The sequence below is a fragment of the Salvelinus sp. IW2-2015 genome, linkage group LG23 (genome assembly GCF_002910315.2).
Source record: "Salvelinus sp. IW2-2015 linkage group LG23, ASM291031v2, whole genome shotgun sequence".
In the NCBI taxonomy this organism is placed as follows: domain Eukaryota; kingdom Metazoa; phylum Chordata; class Actinopteri; order Salmoniformes; family Salmonidae; genus Salvelinus; species Salvelinus sp. IW2-2015.
In genome coordinates, this window is record NC_036863.1 from 27395433 (window position 1) to 27413010 (window position 17578).

At 42.0% G+C, this 17578-nt stretch overlaps 2 protein-coding genes across 2 annotated transcripts; one reads left to right on the forward strand and one right to left on the reverse strand.

Moving 5' to 3' along the window:
• Window positions 1–50: 50 nt before the first annotated feature.
• Window positions 51–10020, forward strand: bacc1 (BPTF associated chromatin complex component 1). The gene is made up of 6 exons (XM_023968828.2): window positions 51–357; window positions 487–581; window positions 8345–8446; window positions 8734–8960; window positions 9193–9297; window positions 9441–10020. The coding sequence occupies exons 1-6, from the start codon at window positions 337–339 to the stop codon at window positions 9503–9505; spliced, it is 615 nt and encodes a 204-aa protein (XP_023824596.1). The 5' UTR covers window positions 51–336; the 3' UTR covers window positions 9506–10020.
• A 514-nt stretch (window positions 10021–10534) lies between these two features.
• On the reverse strand, window positions 10535–16439 carry LOC111950902 (P2R1A-PPP2R2A-interacting phosphatase regulator 1). Its single transcript, XM_023968830.2, has 9 exons — window positions 15637–16439; window positions 15436–15520; window positions 15180–15236; window positions 14900–14946; window positions 14774–14828; window positions 14564–14631; window positions 14390–14445; window positions 14214–14298; window positions 10535–14109 (listed from the first exon to the last, which is right to left on the reverse strand). The coding sequence occupies exons 1-9, from the start codon at window positions 15735–15737 to the stop codon at window positions 13995–13997; spliced, it is 669 nt and encodes a 222-aa protein (XP_023824598.1). The 5' UTR covers window positions 15738–16439; the 3' UTR covers window positions 10535–13994.
• Window positions 16440–17578: the final 1139 nt, after the last annotated feature.

The window sequence follows — 17578 nt, forward strand, 5'->3', positions numbered from 1 at the left end:
TGCGGTACGAAAGCCAATCAAAATTGGTCCTCAGTCAGGCCCCGCCTTCTTCCTTTCTCGAATCTCGCGCGACAGTCACCAGGCTAGCTAGCTAGTTAGTTAACAAATCTTTATTAATTTATTTGACCGTCTTGTTGCGAAATTGAAAAATGTAGTTTTCAAACGATAAAGTTACACTTCGTAAACGCATTAGTCTATGCGAATTTGTCTTGCGTCTTAATTGTTGAAACGCTTAATTTGCCGCCTTTTATTGTAACTACCCTGCTAACGTTAGCTTCCCTTAAGACATTTGCTATTGTTGTTGCCTGGGATAGCGAGCTACAGTAACAGCCCAAAATGACTTCAGCCTCTACTAAGGTACGAACTGTCTAAGATCTTAAACAGTGCTTCTCTATTTTACTAGTAACCATGGTGTGAATGCGTCATATGATATGGCCCTAGCTAATTCAATACTATTACGTTTCCATGTCTCTATTTCTGTGACAGGTGGGAGAAATCTTCTCTGCAGCAGGAGCAGCCTTCACCAAGCTGGGTGAGCTTACCATGCAGCTGCATCCAGTAGCTGACTCTAGCCCTGCAGGGTGAGTGTACACTCTCTTTCACTCACTCAAAACAATATGGGGATTAAGGAGTAGTTATTCCACAATAACAGAGTGATGCTGAGACTCCGATTTTTCACTTTAAAATATATGTCAAACAAAATCCATTGATTGCTAAGTTAAACATACCATACAACTCTATGCACAAGGACTACTTAACAATTTCCACAGAAAATTTGACAAAAATACATTTACTTGAATAATAATGCGGATGCAACGTTTGGTAATAGAATGACAGCACAAACCGTCAAAAATGTAATAAAAGTAAATGGATTTTTGTTAAAAGTAGTAGTTGTCAGTGGTGGCCCGTCATGATTTTTTTTGGGGGGGGGCTTGCCTGTTTTGCATGTTATTTTGGCATTAATATGTGTCACATATCAGTTTCGAACAATGTACAAATATATATTGAGTTAATAAAGCCGCATACAAACATGGTCTCTTTTTTTATTTTCTTGAGTAAGGCAGCTCCAAAATGCAGGTGTTTTAGCCTAGCTCAGTCAATGCTTTCTGTGGTGGTGGGGCAAGCCAGCAGAAAATACAGAGCGTGGCGCTGGGATTGGCTCAGTATTCTGTCACTCATGGGGACTTTACGTCACTGCCATGTGTAAGAGGAGACATTGAAAATTCAAGCCCTTTGGCTACTGTCATAGAAGTGCCCATCCAAGAAGGCTCAAGGTCATTGGCCACAGATAAAATTACTTCAAATCATATTATATGTACAGTAGCTTTGATTGGACTGATCATGTCAACATCATACWTTCAAAATCTTAGCTAGCAGTCATCATCATGAATCAAGTCAACAATCTACTGGCAAATCCTTTTTAATCCTTGTCATATGAAGAGAAATTATAAATAAAACGTATCGGTGCTCATCGGGCATAAACATTACACAACAAGTTGGAAATCTCAAATTCAACAAGTGGTTTGGAAGGAATCAGTGACAGTGGCTGTGTGGTGCTAAATCTGAGATTAAGGGGCTCTTTTCCAAGTTAAAAATGATAAACAGTCACCATTCTGTATACTTCTGGCCCCTCTTTGGACACTGTGTTAACTAACCTCCAGACGAGCTTCAATGCCATACAACTCTCCTTCCGTGGCCTCCAACTGCTCTTAAATGCAAGTAAAACTAAATGCATGCTATTCAACCGATCATTGCCCACATTACTTCGCCACCATGGCCTATTTATTGCCTTAACTCCCTTATCTTACCTCATTTGCACTCACTGTATATAGACTTTGTTTTCTTTTGTTCTACTGTATTATTGACTGTTTTGTTTATTCCATGTGTAACTCTGTGTTGTTGTATGTGTCGAATTGCTATGTTTTATCTTGGCTAGGTCGCAGTTGCAAATGAGAACTTGTTCTCAACTAGCCTACCTGGTTAAATAAAGGTTAAATAAAAAATGTTAGTAGCCCATGTGCCTCACCCTAATAATTTGGTCTATTTACCCCTCTTAATTTCACCTACTGTTCTGACTTCTTCTGTAGCCTATAACCTGTTTTAGAGAAATGCAATCATTGAATATTGTAAGAGCTTTCATTATCTGCTTATATGCCCCCTTTATTTATCCTACGGTTCTAACTTGGTGTACAGGGAGAGCACTGTAAGAACAGCCCATGTACAGCAACAGAATTCATGACATTTCAAAAGTGCTAAACAAATAGTTATATTGACTAACGTTACGTCCGTCCTAGCTCGCTCATTGTCTTAATCGAAATTACGGATTGCCTCTTATCCGCTTGTCGTCCCCTTATGCCATAGTTTGTACATCTCAATTGTCATGAGAAACCACATTTGTTTAAGCAAGTCAGCCATATCAGCTATGTTTTTTTTAAAGACAGTGAACTGTTGAACTGTTTCGCTGCCAGACAAGGCTCCGCTGATAGCCAGGTGTAGCAGTGGTAAGATGTTGGGACAGCTTTATGTAGCCCCTAACAGTTTGTGGGCACCGTTTGTCACCGTTATAGTGCAATTCATGTATTGTTTAGTGTTGTGTAGTGGCTTTGCTGGCATGCATTCCACTTGATTTTTTTTTGCCCCACCAAGATTTACATGCTAAAATCGCCACTGCTAGTTGTGCATAGTTATATGGTTTAACTTTGCAGTCGTTTGTTTTTGTTTGACATACATTTTAAAGTTGAAAATCTCAGCATTACTCTGTTACCGTGGAATTGTCCAGCAATAACAGTAGCAGTGATTATTATTATTATTAATTTTTTGTCAAAGTTTACAAAGATTGCATAGAAAATAGATGCGACAATTTCATTTCCATTTAACTGTCGTGTCAATAAAAACAGCTGGATGTAATGACGTCACACCAAAAATAAACTTATTCGCAATAACCTACATTGTTGAATCATGTAGTAACCAACAAAGAAAAGTGTTAAACAAATCAAATATATTTGAGATTCTTCAAAATAACCACCCTTTGCCTTGATGACAGCTTGCACACTCTTGGCATTCTCTCAACCAGCGTCATGAGGATTGTTTTTTCCAACAGTCTTGAAGGAGCTCCCARACACACGCTTGTTGGCTGCTTTTCCTTCACTCTGCGGTCCAACTCATCCCAAACCATCTCAATTGGGTTGTGGTCGGGTGATTGTGGAGGCTTGGTCATCTGATGCGGCACTCCATCAATTTCCTTGGTCAAATAGCCCTTATAAAATCTGGAGGTGGGTTTTGGGTCATTGTCCTGTTGAAAAACAAATGATAGTCCCACTAAGTGCAAACCAGATGGGATGGCGTATGGCTGCAGAATGCTGTGGTAGCCATGCTGGTTAAGTGTGCCTTGAATTCTAAATAAATCACATTGTCACCAGCAAACCATCACACCTCCTCCATGCTTCACGGTGGGAACCACACATGCAGAGATCATCCGTTTACCTACTCTGTGTCTCACAAAGACACAGCGGTTGGAACCAAAAATCTCAAATTTGGACTCATCAGACCAAAGGACAGATTTCCACCGGTCTATTGTCAAAGCAAAGCAAAGCAAGTCTCTTCTTCTTATTGGTGTCCTTTAGTAGTGGTTTCTTTGCAGCAATTCGACCATGAAGGCCTGGTTGACACAGTCTCCTCTGAACAGTTGATGTTGAGATGTGTCTGTTGCTTGAACTCTGTGAAGCATTTATTATGGCTGCAATCTGAGGTGCAGTTGACTCTGCAGCAGAGGTAACTCTGGGTCTTCCTTTCCTGTAGCGGTCCTCATTAGAGCCAGTTTCATCATAGCGCTTGATGGTTTTTGCAACTGCACTTGAAGAAACTTTCAAAGTTCTTAAAATGTTCCGCATTGACTGAATTTGCCGCATTTTGTTACGTTACAGCCTTATTCTAAAATGGATGGATTTTTCCCCCTCAACAATCTACACAAAATACCACATAATGACAAAGCAAAAACTGGTTTTTAGAAATGTTTGCATGTTTATGTAAATAAGTTATGTTTTTTATATTTAATATGTATTCAGACCCTTTGCTATGAGACTTGAGATCACGTGCATCCTGTTTCCATTGATCATCCTTGATGTTTCTACAACTTGATTGGAGTCCAACTGTGATAAATTCAATTGATTTGGAAAGGCACACACGTCTATATAAGGTCCCTTAGTTAACAGTGCATATCAGAGCAAAAACTAAGCCATGAGGTCGAATTGTCCGTAGAGCTCCGAGACCTGCTTGCAGTTTGCCAAAGGCCACGTAAAGCACTCTCAGACCATGAGAAACAAGATTCTCTGGTCTGATGAAACCAAGATTGAACTCTTTGGCCTGAATGCCAAGCGTCAGGTCTGGTGGAAACCTGACACCATCCCTACGGTGAAGCATGGTGGTGGCAGCATCGTGCTGTGGGGATGTTTTTCAGCGGCAGGGTCTGCGAGACTAGTCAGGATTGAGGGTAAGGTTAACGGAGCAAAGTACAGAGAGATCTGCTGAAGGACCTCAGACTGGGGGCGAAGGTTTACCTTCCAAAAGGACAACAACCCGAAGCACACAGCCAAGACAATGCAAGAGTGGCTTCGGGACAAGTCTCTGAATGTCCTTGAGTGGCCCATCCAGAGCCCGGACTTGAACCCAATCGAACATCTCTGCCGAGACCTGAAAATAACTGTGCAGCGATGCTCTCCATCCAACCTGACAGAGCTTGAGATGATCTGCAGAGAAGAATAGGAAAAACTCCCTAAATACAGGTGTGCCAAGCTTGTAGCGTCATACCAAAGAAGACTCCAGGCTATAATCGTTGCCAAATGTGCTTCAACAAAGTACTGAGTAAAGGGTCTGATTACATATGCACATTTGATATCTGTTTTTTTATTTTATAGAAATTAGCAAAAAATTCTATTTTTTTTTATTGTGTGTAGATGGAGGGGGGGAAACGATTTTAATACATTTTAGAATAAGGCTGTAATGTAACAATGTGGAAAAAGTCAAAGGGTCTGAATACTTTTCGAATGCACTGTATATGTTTCACGAGCGCACAAAAGCCAGCATTTATAGAACGCAAGAATTGACTAATATTCTAATAATTCTCATGTGCCATCATATCTCCACGGTCCCTGCCATGGTGTAGTTGCTATCCTGTAGATCTGAAATAATTGGATGGTGAAACTTGCATCCAGCCGACCAGAAAAAGAAGGCGAAGCAGTTCAGGCATTCTTGAAAGTCAGGACAATCCTTGTCAAATCAAATCAAACTTTATTTGTCACATGCTCCGAATACAACAAGTGTAGACCTTACAAGCACTTAACCAACAGTGCAGTTCAAGAAGAGTTAAGAAAATAGTTAGCAAATAAGCTAAAGTAACACAATAACATAACAATAACAAGGTTATATACAGGGGGTACCGGTACCGAGTCAGTGTGTGGGGGTACAGGTTAGAGGTCATTTGTACAGTTGTGGCCAAAAGTTTTGAGAATGACACAAAAATGAATTTTCACAAAGTTTGCTGCTTCAGTGTCTTTAGATATTTTTGTCAGATGTTACTATGGAATACTGAAGTATAATTACAAGCATTTCATAAGTGTCAAAGGCTTTTATTGACAATTACATGAAGTTGATGCAAAGAGTCAATATTTGCAGTGTTGACCCTTCTTTTCAAGTCCTCTGCAATCTGTCCTGGCATGCTGTCAATTAACTTCTGGGCCGCATTCTGACTGATGGCAGCCCATTCTTGCATAATCAATGCTTGGAGTTAGACAGAATTTGTGGGTTTTTGTTTGTCCACCCGCCTCTTGAGGATTGACCACAAATTCTCAATGGAATTAAGGTCTGGGGAGTTTCCTGGCCATGGACCCAAATATCAATGTTTTGTTTCCCGAGCCACGTAGTTATCACTTTTGCCTTATGGCAAGGTGCTCCATCATCTTTCTGGCAGCAATATCCTTGCCTGTGAAGCCCTTTTTGTGCAAAGCAATGATGACGGCACGTGTTTCTTGCAGGTAACCATGCTTGACAGAGGAAGAACAATGATTCCAAGCACCACCCTCCTTTTGAAGCTTCCAGTCTGTTATTCAAACTCAATCAGCATGACAGAGTGATCGCCAGCCTTGTCCTCGTCAACACTCACACCTGTGTTACGAGAGAAATCGTTAGCGAGAGAATCACTGACATGATGGAAATTATTTTTGGGGTTTCAATTCATTTGCATGGCAAAGAGGGGCTTTGCAAATAATTGCAATTCATCTGATCACTCTTCATAACATTCTGGGTATATGCAAATTGCCATCATACAAACTGAGGCAGCAGACTTTGAAAATTAATATATGTGTCATTCTCAAAACTTTTGGCCACGACTGTACATGTAGGTAGGGGTGAAGTGACTGCATAGATAATAAACAGCGAGTAGCAGCAGTGTAGAAAACAAATGGAGGTGAGGTTAATGTAATAGTCCGGTGGCCATTTTGTTCAGCAGTCTTATGGCTTGGGGGTAGAAGCCGTTAAGGAGCCTTTTAGTCCTAGACTTGGCGCTTGCTGGTAGCAGAGAAAACAGCCTGACTTGGGTGACTGGAGTCTGACAATTTTATGGGCTTTCCTCTGACACCGCCTATTATATAGGTTCCTGGATTGCAGGAAGCTTGGCCCCAGTGATGTACTGGGCCGTACGCACTACCCTCTGTAGCACCTTACGGTCAGATGCCGAGCAGTTGCCATACCAGGCGGTGATGCAACCAGTCAGGATGCTCTTGATGGTGCAGCTGTAGAACCTTTTGAGGATCTCTTTTCAGTCTCCTGATGGGGTAAAGGTTTTGTCGTGCCCTCTTCATGACTGTCTTGTTGTGTTTCGACCATGATAGATCATTGGTGATGTGGACACCAAGGAACTTGAAACGCTCTACTACAGCCACGTTGATGTTTATGGAGGCCTGTTCGGCCAGCCTTTTCCTGTAGTCCACGATCAGCTCCTTTGTCTTGTTCACCTTGAGGGAGAGGTTGTTGTCCTGGCACCACACTGCCAGTTCTCTGACCTCCCTATCTGCTGTCTTATTGTTGTCGGTGATCAGGCCTACCACTGTTGTCATCAGCAAACTTAATGATGGTGTTGGAGTCATGCTTGGCCACGCAGTCGTGGGTGAACAGGGAGTACAGGAGGGGACTAAGTACACACCCCTGAGGGGCCCCAGTGTTGAGGATCAGCGTGGTAGACATGTTGTTGCCTACCCTTACCACCTGAGTGCAGCCCGTCAGGAAGTCCAGGATCCAGTTGCAGAGGGAGGTGTTTAGTCCCAGGATCCTTAGCTTAGTGATGAGCTTTGTGTGCACTATGGTGTTGAATGCTGAGCTGCAGTCAATGAACAGCATTCTCACATAGGTGTTKTTTTTGTCCAGATGGGAAAGGGCAGTGTGGAGTGAGATTGAGATTGTGTCATCTGTGGATCTGTTGGGGCGGTATGCGAATTGGAGTGGGTCTAGGGTATCCGGGAGGATGCTGTTGATGTGAACCATGACCAGCCTTTCTAAGCACTTCATGGCTACCGACGTGAGTGCTACGGGGCGGTAATCATTTAGGCTGGTTACCTTCGCTTCCTTTGGCACAGGGACTATGGTGGTCTGCTTGAAACATGTAGGTATTACAGACTCAGTCAGGGAGAAGTTGAAAATATCAGTGAAGACACTTTCCAGTTGGTCCGCACATGCTTTGAGTACACGTTCTGGTAATCCATCTAGCCCCGGGGCTTTGTGAATGTTGACCTGTTTAAAGGTCTTGCTCACATCGGCTACCGAGAGCGTTATCACACAGTCATACAGTACAGCAGGTGCTCTTGTGCATGCTTCAGTGTTTCTTGCCTCGAAGAGAGCATAAAAGGAATTTAGCTCGTCTGGTAGGCTCGCGTCATTGGGCAGCTCCCGTCTGGGTCTCCCTTTTGTAGTCTGTAATAGTTTTTAAGCCCTACAAAGAAACAATTTTTTTATAGTTTTAAAATGGATTTTGCAAGTAGTTGGCTTTAGAATTAAATGTGGAGCCTTATAGTTACGTGATATCACGTGCCCCGCCTACCCTTAAAATTATTCGGCAATCATAATTTATTCGAAAAACAGTTTCCGTCGTCATTTGTCGCAATTAAGAAAGTTAGACAAAGGAAAAATCCACCCGTCGAATGGATAAAATGTTGCCGATCTTTAGAAAATGTGTCTTGTATCTCCCGTTTCCATTACACGTCGCAATGTTTTTGTGGGGTGATAAATCTGGGGCAATGGAAACCTTCCTACTGACTCTTCTCCTTTCTTCTTCCCATTACTATGTCCCTCTCCCCAGAGCCAAATGGACAGAGACGGAGGTCGAGATGCTGCGGTCAGCTGTGCGGCGCTTCGGTGATGATCTGAACAGTATCAGCTCTGTGATTAAGGAGCGCACTGTGTAAGGACCCTTCTGTCCCCTCTTTCTTGCCATCCATGTTTATTCTAGCCTGCCACACTTTCAATCTTTCTTTCTCCCTCTCTCATCATACTGCACCCACTCTTACAATCTTTCATCCATTGATCTTTTATCTTTACTGCCTTTTTTCTAAAGAAGACATCTGGCGGGGTTGACTTCAACTCCTGACATCTCTGTTGGCAAATTACCTTGTTTACCATTATACATCCTATGTTTAAACCTGTATGAAAATCACATAACCAATCTGTTGCCTCCTCTGTTTTATGCAGAGCCCAGATAAAGACGACAGTGAAGAGGAAACTGTATGAGGACAGCAGGGTGCCCCTCTCCTCCGACTCCCCCAAAAAGATCACCAAGAAGACCACAGTCATCATGGCAGCCGCACTAGCACCCGTGGCCCCCACTGTCATCGCAGTGCCCACCTCACAGGTTGTCGTGACTACAGGGCTGCAGAGCCCCTCTATGCCCACTGCCATCAAGAAACAGAAAACAGCAGGTAAGTGGAATGATACAGGCCTTTACGTCATGGGGCAGGGATTGTGTAATGAATAGGGCTTGTATACTGATTTTAGTTTATTCCATTTTCATCCATAGTGAAAAGACAGACATTTCTTTTGAAATATGCTAACCCTTTTCAAATCAATACTTCTGATGCGTTTACCCCAAACYTTGGCTGACTTGAATGTATGTGCAAGTTTACTAACATGTTTCCCTGTCTGTGTGTGTAGATGTGACGCTCAGTGCTCTGAATGACTCTGATGTAAACAGCGACTTGGTGGACATTGAGGGACTGGGAGATAGTTCCAACACCAAGAAGCTCAACTTTGATCAAGGTGAATGATAATATCCGCTCCATCACTGGCTCTCAATCAACATGGTTCACATTGTGGCATTATGCCAAAGTCCAAGGTATTTAGCTGAATAGAGTCTTCATCAGTTCTGTCTTAAATCTATGTGGCTCATCTTGTTTTCCCAGAAAGCCTCAACCTGGACTCCAGCCTAATCATGAACTCCAGTGACCTGCCCCTCCTGTCTCGCTGACCTCTAACCCACTGTACCATTGGGTTGGAAACACTCGGTCCCTATATCACCAGAGAGCAGACTACAGTTAGTATCTTTCTTACAGAGCTTTTTTGGACACATTTAAGCAGATAGATGTGTATTTTTATGAACAGACCCCTCTCCCCATCGAGTACATCTCTATTCAGTCTGGGGCATTTCTACTGAGTAACCCTTCTATTTTGCTGTTTCTCACAAACCTATAGTTTGTGTGATGTATAGCTTTTTTTGTATTGTAACATTTATTTGCTCTGCTAATTTTCGAAGTACTGTTTTGCAGCTGAACATATGCTGTTCATGATCTCCAGAGAGAAATGGTGTTTCAGTGCAGATGTCCATCGTGTAACGTAGTGAGTGTACATGTTGTGTACCACTGGTTGATATTTAAAAATGCAAGACACCAGCTATCCAACTATTACTGGTATTTCATTTTGTTCACAATGGTTGTGCATGACATGATTCCTCTTATGTTGATGTTTAGTAAAATGTTAATCTCTTTTGTGTCTGTTTCACTGGGCTCGTAGAATGTGAGAGGGTAGTGGTTCAGACTGCCATCTACTGGCTGTTATAAAAAAAGATTGCAGAAATGTACAGGTGACCAAATCCAAATTATCTATGGAGACAAAGGCAAGTCCACAGGTTTTCTAAAATAATACAGTGACTTTTTATCATGATTTTTATTTATATATATATATATAATACAATATATTTATATTTAAAAGGTGTACATTCTCACTCTTTCTTGTGCTTACAGTTCCATAAAAATACAATCTTCTCTTTGTGTAGAGACTTGTCAAAGCTATTTACAGTTTGAAAATACTTGTCTGAATGTTCTGGCAATGTGCTTTAATTCCCTTTCTCACAATAACATCTTTATTTCCTCCTCTCTCTCTCTCTCTTTGTTAATTCTATTGTCAGTCAAACATTTTTWAAAAAGGGGGAAAAGGGGCCCTCTAACACTGACATGTCATATTTGGAAAACAATCATTTTTAAGATTGTGGCTGTTCACATTATTTTTTTTTTTTTATGTGATATTTTGTATAATGACAACAGCAACAATAATGAAAAGGAAACAATAAAATAATCAGTAAATGGCAATACAAATGAAGTGTGTTTAACTGAACTCGCACCAACCAGATGGTCTCCTGGTTGAAGTATTGCAATTGAGACGGCCAGYCGTGGCCTCTGTCTCCTAGGCCTGGGTCTGACCAAGGTGACATCTATCTCCTACAGGCAGTGGTCTCATATGACAGGACACTGGGAAACACTGCTGATAAGGCATGCAAACCCTGTGGGTCAACTACAATGAACATCAACAGATTATTTAAATATTTTATATTTGGCTTCAGATCATGTCCAAATGTATTTATTTCCCTCTAGTTTATCTTTTGCAACAAGGATGGGATTGGTGAAACTACCATTGAATGTTAGTGCCATTTGATTGCAAGTTTTACTTGTAGGTTAACCGCAGATTAAAATGGAGTTAGCTATATCAGACAGAGATCAGCATCTTCTGTGGATGTTCATGTCATTTGACTCAGTATGCATTTACAGGATATCTCCCCATAATTAGGTAAGAGTATCAAATACATGTGTCTGAAAGCTAGTCTGTCTGTACAATGAGTATGAAAAGGTAATCATTTGGGTTTGGCAATGTGAGTTGATTGATCATCTACACTAGGATCTCAATCATACACCTTGGCGAGAAATGGAGCTGTGATGCTGGTTGTCAATCTAAACAATGTATGCAGTCAAAATATAACTACAGTCTTGAGAACAAGTGAACATGAATATAACTTGAACTGGAGGTTTTATTTCCCTCCAAATTCACTGATTGTCACTAAGGAAAAACAAAATTCCTTCATCTAAAATCAGTGGTTAAGATCAGCAGATGACCCTCAACCCTTGCTGACCCAAGCACTTCTCTGAGACAGGACAGAGACAGTAACCTGATGAGAAACGAGCAACTGAAGCAAGAAATATACAAAGCAACAGCATGTCTTAAAATCAGGATATGATCCCATTCGTGTAACAGCAATATTGATTAATAATGTGAAACTAATACTGTGCAAATAGGAAGTAGAAGGTCTACAAAAAGGAGACATTTTCTGTCCATTGCTGTAAAACTCAGCTCTGGAAAGGGCATTTGAATTAAGAGTATTACACAGTTACTGTCGATAACATTCTGTTTTTGTATAAGACACTTCTCTAAGCAGCTTATATAGACTATACATTTCACAAGTCAAAAGGTCTGGAGGTCACAGTCATGGGGTTAAAAACCATATACCTTTCCCATAAATGACATCAACCCAAACAGCATGATATGCCCTTGATGTCACTTATGATATCTATCTACCAGGGTACTGAGCATGTATAACCATACCACATTACAGAATTTGAATAAGACCGGTCAGCAATGTAATCCAATGGAAAAATGTATGTTAACACCCCACAGACTACCTCTGTTAAAGTACCCATATAGAGAAAGGGTAATATCACGCTCTACCCAGTGGACTGAGATCCCCAGTCCTGGTCCTTTCTATCTAACTAAAGAACACACACCTGTCAAGAGGTGATTCCTTCGTCAAGTAAATGTGTTTTTATAAAATGTTCAGGTGAAATTGTTCAAAGTAGTCCTTGTGCATAGAGTTGTATGGTGTTTAACTTTGCAATCATTGGTTTTTGTTTGACATTTTAAATAGAAAAATCTGAGTCTGTAGCTAGGTTTCCATCCAATTGGTGACAGATTATCATTTGAATATTCTAAAATACGGTGGTGGTGTTTCCACCAAACTGACTTGTTGCAGATAATAATCAGTGTGTGATGACAGTGCACACAAAACATACTTTTTCGCTTAAGTTTTCATGTATGGAATAAAAATAAAAATGTGTTTCCATCACATTTAACTCTACCAATACTTTGGTCACAAACAGTTGTGTTAAATAGCAAATGTGCCTACTCTGGTCTTGGCATGTGCGCTCTAGCCAATACAGTGCAGGTAGGTTAATCTACATGATGAGATTATTATGGATAAGAGCGAGAATATTTATATTTGTCAAAATGGCAGTCAAGTATCGATCATCATGTCACCAGAATAAGACTCTCAATATTTATTACAAAGGAGCATCGTGCACTTTCCCCACCCTGTGAAGTTCATAACTTATTTCATCTGTAGCCTAATAAACTGCATGGTTTCCTTGAGTTGTAGTGGGAGGACCACACGTCATCGTGTGACTCCAAGTTTACTTCGATGTGGTTATTATATCAATATTAGCGCATAAAGCCATTTCTTGCATAATTTATTTTACAGACACAAAAAGATCCTACCATGTCGAATTAACAAATTATCTGTCGGCATTTAGAAAATTGTACTGAAACTTCCTGTTACCATCACAGCTGTCGTAATTTTTTTTTATACAATATGACTTTACTAGCATAAAAACTGTGGATGGAAACGTGGTTTGTGTCACTCTGATACAGTGGAATTGCTCTGTCATGTCAATGACAGATTTGTGCTAAAATTTGAATTACCAGTATCCACGCAGAACAATCATTAGGATTGGGCCCTTAAGGACCAGGATTGGGAGGGACCTCTGGGCAGAGCTTTGCTTGGTGATTCTATATTTACAGTACAAACCCCTACAGCCAGAGAAAGTGAGGGGCCATAAAGGCAGCCCTGCTTATATCCGCGTATTCACATATCAATACACTATTCACATATAGACAAACTCAGAGCCACCACCGGCTCGGCAGTCCGCTGTGGTGACTTATTGTCTCATGTTTGAGTGCTAACTTCTAGACTATCAAAGAATACTGGACTATTGGGTCCCGTTCAGTGGGATATAACATTCCCTCACCGTTACCCCTGAACACAACTTCAGACAAGGCCTTTTCTTGACTATTGGAAGAACTCATTCTGTTTTACAGTACCAGTAACACCTCTAGATATGAGATAAACAAAATCCCAACAAGGAAAATTACAACCATAGTTGACATTGGTTATCACAACACAACCCACATGTCAACTACAGCGAAAAGTGAGTCCAGAAGTTAGTCAAACGATTTTCTAAGTTCTTTCCCATTGTCATCACAATCTCTTCACCCTGACACTACCTTACAATGCACTGGTCACCAACTTCCTTTAGCAGGGCATTTCCTGCAACCTTCTGATTAACAAAGTACGGGTGCCAGTCTTTGTATAACATCTAGATATGATCAATTAACTTGATTACAAATCCAGATCTGATTACTTCAGGAGCCAAGGAATATGTTTCCCCAATGCTCTGATTGTTTGAGAGAGAGGAGTGCTCCCTGATAGGCAGATTGTGTAGAAACTAGGGTTCTGATAGGCTTACTGAGTTGATTCCCATGATAGGTGGACTGGGTGAGTGGGGCTGTGTTGAGGGATCCAGGGCCCTGACAGGCTGACTGTAGTCCTGGTCTATGATAGGCTCCTGGTGTTGGGGTGTCTAGATGTTGGGCTGGTATGAGGGGGGAGGAGACAGGGACAGTGGACTACCCTGGGGACTGGCATCACACACAGACACACCACCTGTAAGAGAGTCTACAGACGCCTGGGACACACTGGGGGAGGGGGAAATAAGGAAAAATAGAAAGAGGTTAACAGAGATGCAGCTAGCACCATATTTGCAAGAGTGTGTTTGTGTGCGTATGTTTCTAGTTCTCACCTGACTGTGTAACTAGTCCGGTGAGCAGGTTCTGTTACCCCGGCAACAAACAGCTTCTTGGGCGGGCCATCAGACTCCACTCCTCCTACATGGCAGAACAACAGGATGGAGGAGAGGACACAGACAAACACACACACTGAGCAAAGTAAGCACTATTCTTGAAGCAACGTTCTTACCTTTCCTTTTCAGTGGAGTCAGGGCAGGCCATCTCACAGTAGAACTGACTGTAGGCCTGGTGGGGGACACATTTTGTGTTACGATGGTGTGGACACAGTGTCAGTCCACAATCATAGGATGGCAATGAATCTGCACTCAATTTAGTTTGCCATACAGCGTGGAACTCAACTCACCCCCTAAACCTTCGAGTTGGACTAGGGGACGAATTGGGTGTGACACCACTGTCCTGTGAATGGAATCCCTGTGAAAGACAGCGGACCAAAATAAATGTCAGATGCCTCTTTATCCATCTATTTATTAATCATTCATTCATTACACCTCTCTCCATGCTTTGGTATGACAAAGCACTACAGTCACGTGCAGAACACACAGGGAGTACTCACCCCTGATGAATGATCATGCCAGTGACTGACAGGAGGAGGGACCAGGTTGGAAGCACTACAGCAAGAGAGAGAGAAAACATAGTAGTGTGTATGTATGTGCATTTGTACAGCGTTTTACTACCTTACCTTAGTCTCTGAAGACTCCCCCTGAGTGTCATCTCCATATTCTCAACCTGGAACAAAAACACAAACTTCCAGTCAGTGGTCATACACCACACATACTACAGCATGCTGCACACACTCTGAAACACCAATGTGAGCACTCACATAAGATAACCTCACACAGAACTGTACTAACACACAGGCTAATGCTTAAGCAAACACCCAAACCAGCATCATTACTCAGAGGCAGGCATTTGCACAAATAGAGGGAAGAGGCCCAGAATATCCCTAACCTTGTCCTCACCTGCCTTTTGTGGTCTGGTCTCTCACCACCCAATGAGAAAGGGGACAAGGGGACGGCCTGTGGAAACAAGACTGGAGGTATTATTGTCGGCCTCCTCTTGACGGAGTAACTGACAGAATACTGAATGATAACAGACAGGCATCCAGAGACAGACAGAAATACATGGAGATTGAGAGATCAGAAAACACTGAAGGCATTTCAACACCAACTTAGTCAGACAGAACACACACACACACACACACACACACACACTCACCCGATAAGGGCAACTGGGATTCACAGAGACACTGCTCCGCCGATACCGGGCTGAACTAGTTGGACTGAACACTGTCATACCATCACTGTTACACGGAGGGAAACAAACAATACAATAAAACTCAGTCATTCCAAAGCAGACATGAAAAACAAAATGACAAGACAGTTGCATTCACTCAAAGAGAATATAAATTTCACTGACCTGACACTTGTGATCATGGGGGCGCTGTTCGATCTACGAAGAGCCCCTCCTCCGCTCCCGGTAGTTGCGCCTGCGCACTGGTCCACTTCCATTCGTTCCATTTCTTGAAATCCCCGGCCTCCAGCCTAGCAGCGCGAGCTGCTGGCCTAAGAGTGTTCACAGGCGGCGTACGGCCCTACTCTAGTTCGGTGAAAGCCCGACCTGCAGGCCTCACACACAAAGCTTTCGATCCAATTCAGAGCCGCTAAATCAGCGGGAAATGTACTTGGTGTCTTCCTTCTATCTCATTTTTGTTAAATGAAGTCAGACTTTTGGCTCCAGTTACTGCAAGCGACTATTCGTAGCTAGCTAGCAAGCTAACCTTATAATAAAACACCCAGAAYCCCAATTCCTATGGTTGCACAAAGGCTAAACAAACAACGCATAGAAAAACACTAAACTAGCGAGATATATCCCTTACAATAAATGTTAACGTAAATTAGGTTAGGTTAGCAGGCCAGCTGGAGACGTGACTTTTTAAGATTAGCTATAGCTGGGTAGCTAGCTACTCCAACTGTTGGCTAGCAGCTAACCAGTCAGTCAGAATAAAACGGCACTGTCCTCAACAACAATATAACCTTTGGTTTTGGGTCGTTGAAGTGGTGCATCCTCCGGTTAAGTTGTTCATTGCGCAATCGACCAAATCTCCCAACATTAGAACTATATCGAAATATAACTAATTGAAAGATTTTACAACATAGTCCTCCAACAATTAGAGGTAGTTCGTCATCTGTGATTACAGCGCCTCTCCTTGGCTAGATAGAATATTGCACGAAGGAGATTCATTGCAACATGAGAAGGCTGGAGTGCTGCATGAGCACATTGTCTGCCTGCCTGCTTGGGCTGCATCACTTTTCCCAAACTGATTTTGATAGTAGACAATCAAAGAGATAAGGCTATGGTCAGGGATAAGGGTTGGTGGTAGGCCTATGCTTAGCTTAAAATACAATATCTGATGTGTTATGGTGTGCCTAGCCCGGTTGTAATTCAAACCCTGCACTGGTTTACAATAGTACACAAGTGATTTTGCACAGTTGTCCTTTTATAACAATCACCCTGTTGAATTAGACTATTTAAACTTCCTCCATGGGTTCCTCTTGAATTGTCCTCAACATTAGACTGTTCTGGATGCTGCTACTGCTCCTATGCCTCCAGCTTTTTCACACATGCTTTCCATTAACAGAGGCAGGGGAGGGGACTGTCCCAGCCTGTGTTATGCCCACCTTTTCTACACCAGCTGTCATGGCCTGGAGAGGGGGGCAGAGTTAGGGTCATGATTGGGAATGGAGGCTGTGTGTGCATGTTCGTGTGCCTTCCCAATAATGTGTGAGTGATAGAGGGAGATGTTCTGTGAACGAATACYGAGTTTAAAGATGTGTGAGGGTGTCAGATTAAGCAATGTGCAGTGTCAGAGGACATACAGTATTGTATGTAGACCAGATGAAAGGGAGGTTCATTAACCTTCTACCCTCCTTATGGATTGGCTAATTATCACAGGACACTCCCCCTAACGTCCAGTCTTCTTGGCTGGTGATCACACAAATAAAGTTAAACACAAACAAGAAATAGACCACACTGTTCCCAGGGGCGAAAATCTGATATCAACCTTGGAGGGGACAATTACATGACATTTTCTCAGGAGCAATTCCTGAGGGGGACACCAAAAGTAGTGCTGTAACACATAGACTATGTTGTAATATGTTAAATGTATATTGAGGGACCATAATCACTACTACTGGATAATTGTTAGGTACAGTAGTTAACTGAAGGGTTGTCCCAACTTGTTTAAATCATTATAATACTACTAATAATAATAGTTATAGCAGTGTTCCTTATCAGTGCAGTGTTCCTCTCTCTTGAAACGTCAACACTCTGTTTGCAAGAGTTTGCGGTTCTATAAATT

Coding starts and splice junctions, on each gene's coding strand:
- bacc1 (XM_023968828.2), top strand. CDS start 337: ATGACTTCAGCCTCTACTAAG. Junction 358..486: donor TGACTTCAGCCTCTACTAAG/GTACGAACTGTC, acceptor TTTCTGTGACAG/GTGGGAGAAATCTTCTCTGC. Junction 8,961..9,192: donor CAAGAAACAGAAAACAGCAG/GTAAGTGGAATG, acceptor CTGTGTGTGTAG/ATGTGACGCTCAGTGCTCTG.
- LOC111950902 (XM_023968830.2), bottom strand. CDS start 15,737: ATGGAACGAATGGAAGTGGACCAGTGCGCAGGCGCAACTACCGGGAGC. Junction 14,829..14,899: donor GGGAGTCTTCAGAGACTAAG/GTAAGGTAGTAA, acceptor CTCTTGCTGTAG/TGCTTCCAACCTGGTCCCTC. Junction 14,110..14,213: donor CGGACTAGTTACACAGTCAG/GTGAGAACTAGA, acceptor CCCCTCCCCCAG/TGTGTCCCAGGCGTCTGTAG.